The following is a 7,137-nucleotide window of genomic DNA, read 5'->3' as shown; positions in this document are numbered from 1 at the left end:
CGCCGCTCGCCCGCGTTCTGGGGGCGAGCGCGGCAGACCCTGGCCGCGGGCGGAGCAAGCCGGTCGGGGTTCGGTCGTGCCTTCACGCTTCGGCTGTCTGTCAGTCGCCACAGCTCCAGGCGTTTGGCGGCGAGGTTAGCTAGCGTTGAGTCTTGGCCAGGAAGAGACGGATGGCCAATTTCAGTGGTCTAGAATCTTTAAGCCCACTCTACGAAAACTCCATCCGATCGACTGCTCACCTACGAGATAGACGGCGCCGAGTTTTTAATTGTATTGGACTCCTTGAGCCGCCTCTGCGGGGTGGAGACAGAGAAGGACGGCAGTCGTAGGGGTTTTGGGCGGGATGTTGGGGACAGCCCCATTGAGGGGTCGCCCTGATGGGGGCCAGGTCTGAGGCTCTGCTGCTGTTGGAGGCAGTGCCTTCCAGCGTCCCCAGTATCCGGGTCCCAGGGCAGGGGCGGGGCAGGGGCAGAGGTAGGGACAGGGCAGGTCCCGGTGCAGAGGATGGTAGGGTCAGGATCAGTCCCGATACAGGGGATGGCAGGGTTAGGGTCAGCTCTCTGTGCAGGGGATGGTAGGGGCAGACCCAGGTGCAGGGGATGGCAGGGGCAGGTCTCGGTGCAGGGGATGGCAGAGGCAGGTCTCGGTGCAGCGGATGGCAGGGACAGGGTCAGGGTCAGCTCTTTGCAGGGGATGGCAGGGGCAGATTCTGGTGCAGGGGATGGCAGCGACAGAGGCAGGTACACGGACAGATGCAGGGGATGATGGGCTGGTACAGGTCCCGGCATGGGCGCAGAGATTTAGAGGGTGTACTTGTGAGTCTGTTCCCAGGCCTGGAGAATATTCAGAGGACTCCGGTGTTGGCTCCCTGCCAATTTCAGAAACAGACGAAGTCTTAGTTGTGCAATAACCCAGTACATTTGAACCCACAGGCTACACCCTAATTTGCAAACTCGGTGGGCATGTGGGGGCAAGTGAATGGACGAGATGGCATCTTCCAATTCATGGTGGTCGTCTCAGTTGCTTAGCCAGCTGGCTGGATTGACCTTCCCTATCCAGGGCAGACGAGGTGCAACTAGTTTACTAGTAAACTACTGCTGTCAGAAAGCTTCGAGCCTTGCTAATGGAGCTTAGAGCCCAGCGAGGGAGCATAGTCGCCAGCCCCGTGCGGGCGGTTCCCTTGAAAGCATCGTCCCTTAGTGTAGCGTCCCTTGCCAAACGGGAAAGGTCCAGTTCGACTTATTTAACTTGACACTTACACTGGAGTCTCCCTGTCCTTCTACTTTGCAGTTAACGAGTTTAAAAATCCGGTTAAGCCAGGAAAGCCGACGCGGGATCTCGCCGACCCCAACCCTGGTGCGCGGGGCCGAGAATGCCGCTCAAACTCTTCGAGGTTTGAGCCTCGCTGCTCTCCGTTTTCCGACGCCAGTGTGGACGCGTTCCCGCGCTTTCGGGCGTGAGGGGTCAGAGGGCGCGCAGCTGCGCAGGCGCAGGGAGCGGAGGCTGCGGCGGCGGCCATGGGCGAGGCAGGCGGCGCTGAGGGGGCCCGCCGGGTCAGTGAGGAGGCCCGCCGGGTCAGTGAGGAGGCCCGCCGGGTCAGTGAGGAGGCCCGCCGGGTCAGTGAGGAGGCCCGCCGGGTCAGTGAGGAGGCCCGGGCTGCCACCACTGTCTTTCCCGCGCTGTGTGGCGACCCGCTTGGTCTTGCCTAGTGCTCCCCGGACTGCCCTGGGCCTCGTCCGTGGCAGGGTGGCCCCCGGGGTGGGGCTGGGGCCTGGCGGGGGCCCGCGCCGCCGAGCGCGCGGGGGCTGCGCTCTGGGGCAGGGGGCGCGACGGTGGCACGTGTGGCCCGAGCCCGGCCCTCAGTGCCAGGTGCAGGGACAGTGCGGGCCCCAGGTCCCCACGCTGTGACCTCCGCTGCAGGGGAGGTGGGAGAGACCCGGCTCACGGCGTTCGCTGAAGGTCACCCAGCCTGCCGGTGCCTCTGTTTGTGGCCTGACACCGTTGAAGGGTGGAGAAGGCCAACGCGGGGTGGGGGGGGGGGGCGGGGGCGCACCGAGGGGGAGCCGGTGAACTTCCGCTTCGTCTCTGGGAGCTGGGCGCCGGGACGGACAGAAACAGCGGCTGGCATCTTCTTTGGCTTTCGGGGGAGGGCCTCGGGTGCAGATAAAAAACAAAAAACTGGCTCCCACTTTGAAGTCTGCAGAGCAGAGGGCACGTTGGGTAAAGACGTGCTTCTGAAGCCTTTATGAGAAGGAGGTATCAAAGGAAGGAAGCCCGCCGACTCGGGAGAGAGATGTAACAATGTTAAAATCTGCTTGTTCTTTTAGCACGTGGGGACTAAAGAGGAATTCGTTAAAGTGAGAAAGAAGGACCTGGAACGGCTGACAACTGAAGTAATGCAGATCCGGGACTTCTTACCCCGAATACTAAATGGGGAAGTGCTGGAAAGCTTCCAGAAATTAAAGATTGTAGAAAAAAGTGAGTCTTCCCTACATTTAGCAGTCATGGACGGTGACAGCAGTCTAGGTCGGCAGGTTGATCTTACAGGAACAACTGTAGAGTAGTGGTACATAAACCTTAAATGCTGTTAAGTCCTTGTGATTACATTTGGGACAGGCAGGGGACATAAGGAGGAGAGGCACCCTGGAGTGGGTAGCTCAGACATGTGTAAGTTGGCAGTGGGGGAAGAGTGGCCAGCTTTCTAGAGTTTGTCTTCTCTTTCTACTCTCATCCTTAACATAAAAATTTGATACTCTTGTAATTGAAAAGCTCTACTCTACGATTTAAGTGCTTGTGTAAATTAAAGATCTTGCCACATGGAAACCTTGCATGGAGTTAAATGTGTTTGTAGAGATTGGTGTGTGTTTCCTTGTTTCTAGGTGAATGGACAGGTCGGTTTTTTTTCAAGATTTATTTATATATTTTAGAGAACGGGGGGTGTGTGGGAGGCAGAGGGAGAGCGAGAATCCGAAGCAGACTCTCTGCTGAGCTCGAAGCCTGATGTGGGCTCGATCCCCCGACCCTGAAATCATGACCGAAACCAAGAGTTGGAGATGGTGACTGAGCCACCAGGTGCCCCACCAGCCCTGACAGGTCAGTTTCTAGCACTGATTTAAGTCCAGAATTGCCAGGACTTGTTCATTCAGAGTTTGAGATTTGACCTGAGCCATTACCTCAGGTATCAGTCTGGGAACCTGTTGAAGTTTTTAGATTCTGGGATGGATTCTGCACTTGCCTAACTGAGGCTGAGTAACATTTAAATCAGCCTTTGGTGCTTAAAGCTGGTCTGGCACCCTGCATTGGACTACTCACGGTCCCTGCATGGTCTCTGGGAGAAGTGTTTTTGAGGGGCCCAGAGTGTTTCTCCAACACTGATGCAGACAAGAAGGTATCTGGACTCAATAGTACACACTTTTGGTTTGTGCAGATGCACCTGGTCAGGAGGGCAACCATGCACAATTAGAAGGGAAAATGCTCCTGGTCACCACAGACCCCCGTGCTGCTTAGTTTCTCTTTGGAATCCTCAGATCCACCCTGTGCTGCCCTGTGGCGTGCTCTGGACGGTACTCCTGCACCCTGCCTGCCTCTGACTTCCTTGCTGGCCGCCAGCAGGGCTCACCAGTGGGAGGCATCACAGACGGAGCGAGAGATTGGGGTGTTTCCTCCTGCTCCCTCCACAGCTGTGACTCCCACCCTAGGACCTCCTTGACAGTCTCCATTCTCGCTGGGCTCTGGTGTCAGTTTTTCTCCGATTCCTCCATCTGGAGGGCTGTTGCTAGTCTCTGGGGGCCTCACCAGCCCCGGCTCTCCTCTCTGTAAGCAGTCCTTTCCACACATCTCAGGATCTGGGATTTTGTCTCCCATGGAGACCCTGCGGGATATGCTCTAGGTCACTGGTTATGTTGTAGCTCCAGGTCATTGGCTTAGCCCCTGGTTCTGATCCCATGCTCAGCCAGAGGCCTTCTGAGAGCACCTAGTCACCCATGTGCATTTATCTTTAGGGAAGGAAGGTGCCTACCCGTAGTAGAGAGTGTCGGCGTGCTGAGTGGTTGTGTCTCACTGCAAATTAATAAGCCGGCGTTCTGAAAACTACATCAGGGTCTCATGAATTGGTTAGCACGAGTCAATCTTTAGAGATCACAAAATCAAAATTGTGGTACATACGAGAGCGAGGGCCACAGGCGAATCTGTGGTGACTTGATCAGAGTTAGACTTTAGGAGCTCTTGCCTCACGGTCCCCAGGCCCTGTAGTCATCTCTTCTCGCTCTCTGGCCATCTCGTCTTGGTTTGCTTTGCTGATGCGTCCTCTGTAGCAGCCTTTCAGCTACTGGAGTTGCCTGAGGTTCAGGCCTAGGCCCCTTGTCCCCTCACTCCACGGCTTTTCCATGGGTGGTCTCATGCACACATAGCTTTAGTTCCCATCTTGGTGCCAGCCGCTCCTAGGTTTATCTCTGGCCCTAGGTTTGGCCCAGACCCCCAGGCTTAGTTAGGGCCCTGTATCCAGCTCCTACTTGGCTTTTCTTCTTGCTCGTTTCACCATGGTTTCAAATTTTCCCTGTTTGTCCTAGCCTAATCAGCCTGCAGCCATCAGGAAGCACCTGTAGTCCAATGAGGTCAGGTTTATTGGTTTGTTGCCACGAGGGAGACACATCCCAGAGGAACTGTGGGCATCTTGCCAATGAAAGGCTAGAGTTGCTGTGGGTTTTGGGAAAGAGTGGAGTTTGGGTGAAGTGCACATTAAACCACATTTCGATGGGCTGTAAGCAAAGTAGGGCTGTGTGTGGGGCCATCACCGTATCCTACTACAGTGGGCCCAGGCCTCATTTCTTTGAAAACTACAAAGTTTAGCTCGATGTAGAATATTGTGTCTGGAAATCCCTCATTTGAAGCTCTGTAGCTAGCTAGAAATCAAGGCTGCTCCCCTTTGTCCCAGTGACTTCGATCCTACAGGGACAGTGGGATGTTTCCTTTTTACTGGTGTAATTCCAAACAGCAGAATTTCTGACAGTCTGGGATTTTACAAAATAAGCTTTTTGTGAATAAGAAATCAGCAGTCACTGAAAGGGGTCTTCATGATACTTTACTGTCCAGTGTGTTCTTGGGAGAAACATTGTTTCCTGTTAACTTGGCAGCTGGCTTTATACCTCTGTTGACCCAGCCTAACAAACTGCAGGACAGATTTCTACTCTCTTATCTCTGACTCATGGTATCCAAACCCCTACCCCACCCCAGACTGGGCTTCCTCAGTGTCCCCAGGGCATAAGTGTCCACCTAGAGACCTAGGATCCTCCTCATTGCCCACCTCTCCTCACTATTCACTCTCCTTCCAGCCCCCCAACCTCCTTCCCATAAGTCCTGTACATTTCCCCTCATGGCTGCATCCTGAATTCACTAACCTGCCTCCACTGCCACCACCGAGCCCAGGCCACCATCATGTTCCCCGAATCTCTGCCTCCTGTCTGTCTGCTCATTGTCACTTTCTAGTCTGTCCTGTACACCGTCGCCTGTGTAGTTTTTAATAGTTAAGTTTGGTTATGTCATTCCCCTGCTTATGTCTTCAATGGCTTCTCCTTGCTTTTAGGATAAAGACCAAAAAAAAAAACCCCCTCCCCTAAAACACTACCACCCAAAAACCTAAACAAAATGGTACGGTGGCTTGAAAGACTTTGTATGATTGGACTTAGCCTCAGGTGCAGACTCACTTCCTTATCTGACTGCCTAGATAAGCTCTGTCCTCCTCTCAGTCCTGTCGGGTGTTCTTGTTACAGCACATGGTACTGTTCTTCAGATGAAGTCGCTTCATTGTCATCCTACTGTGTAAGTCGGTGGGAGGGCAGGGCTCCTGTTTTTGCCTCCCGTTGTATTCTCTGTGTGTGAATATTTGGTCCTGAGAGACTTCCCACCCGGTCTCTGTATGTTCTTCTTTCTAAATTGCTCGGTATCTCGTGAAGCTAGTGTGCTATAGGCGCCTGGGCGTTAAGAGAAAGGGAGGATCAAAGTGGACAGAGGACTTGGTGCGTGCTTGTGCTGGAGGCTTTACTGTGAACTTTGAACTTGAGCTGGCCCTTGAAGCCTTCTGCTTCTCTGGCCTGAGGCCTGGCCTAGAAGATGTCCTCCTACGGCATCTTTTACTCAGTTTTGGCTGTTGAATTTTTGCTACTTGGGTGACATGAAGGAAAACAAAGATTCCCTCCTTTTCCTTTTTGTAAAGACTAGGTCCGGTGACTCTTCCCTGGGCCTTCTGAGATAAATCACATGAGCCATGGCCTTGAGAATGGCTCCCCCAGAGACAATCCAAGGATCACAAGGAGGCAGCAAGAGCTGTAGGACATGTTGATCCATCTGCCTTCCTGGCCCTGTGGTCCAGGAGGGCTCTTGGCTTTGACCAGTATCAGAGCTTCCTTTGCTTCTACAGTGGGTGTATGCTTCTCAGCTTAGGAAGTGGCAAAAGGCAGCACAAAGGGAGGAATGAATGCAGGCCGGGCGAGAGCAGAGGGCAACTATATCTGGTTCGAGGGGAAGCTTCTTTTGGAGCGTAGGTATGGTTGGCTTGGATGGGCTTAGGCCCTAAAGGACCCACGTTGATAAAACGAGTGTCAAGTAGTGAATGGGACTTCATCTGACTCTAGCATAGTAACTCCCTTTAGGAAACCGGGCAGGTAAATGGTGGAATATGGAATTGTACTGGCTAGGCTTTTGCCTGAAATCTTCTGTGAATAGATGAGCATTGAGGAGTGAGGCGTGCCTTGTTAGAAGGATAAGAGGAAGGTGTTTTCAGCTGGGGTAATGGCGTGTGTGAAAGTCACAGACGGGAGAGACAGCGGAGTTGATTGCTGGCTGATAAGCTAGTTTTTCTGCTTGATACGTGGAGCAAGGATTGGGGTATAGCAGAGTCAAGGTCAGTATTTGTCAGTGGTTTATAGAAGACAAAATAATTGTAGCTTATTGTTTTTAATTTGAGATGAGCGGCAGGTGGAAGTTACTCCATGGAAATGATATCGAAAAAGCGACTAAAATTATGTTTTCAGGGGAATGATTTTCGTATCTGAGTGGAGGATAAGTTGGAGGAATTGGGTGGAAGATGAAGGAGAATTAATGATAGAGTGCTCACCAAGGAAGGTCTTTTTTTTTTTTTTT

General features: G+C 53.1%; 1 protein-coding gene across 4 annotated transcripts in view; it reads left to right on the top strand.

The window, feature by feature from the left end:
* Positions 1-4: 4 nt before the first annotated feature.
* Positions 5-7,137, top strand: part of HSF2BP (heat shock transcription factor 2 binding protein) — an 82,249-nt gene continuing 75,116 nt past the window's right edge. The window contains exons 1-3 of one of the 4 annotated variants that reach the window (XM_081800756.1): positions 5-270; positions 1,291-1,574; positions 2,328-2,478. In XM_081800756.1, coding sequence (XP_081656882.1) covers positions 1,518-1,574; positions 2,328-2,478 — 208 coding nt within the window. In that variant the 5' untranslated portion in view covers positions 5-270; positions 1,291-1,517. Of the gene's footprint in view, positions 1,575-2,327; positions 2,479-7,137 lie in introns of all 4 variants that reach the window. The other 3 variants (XM_081800772.1, XM_081800762.1, XM_081800766.1) reach the window with 3 other exon arrangements.

The sequence above is a fragment of the Leptonychotes weddellii genome, chromosome 1 (assembly GCF_054177405.1).
Source record: "Leptonychotes weddellii isolate Sample4059 chromosome 1, ASM5417740v2, whole genome shotgun sequence".
In the NCBI taxonomy this organism is placed as follows: domain Eukaryota; kingdom Metazoa; phylum Chordata; class Mammalia; order Carnivora; family Phocidae; genus Leptonychotes; species Leptonychotes weddellii.
Note: the sequence above shows the minus strand (reverse complement) of the source record. Positions and strands in the feature narration are given on the sequence as shown.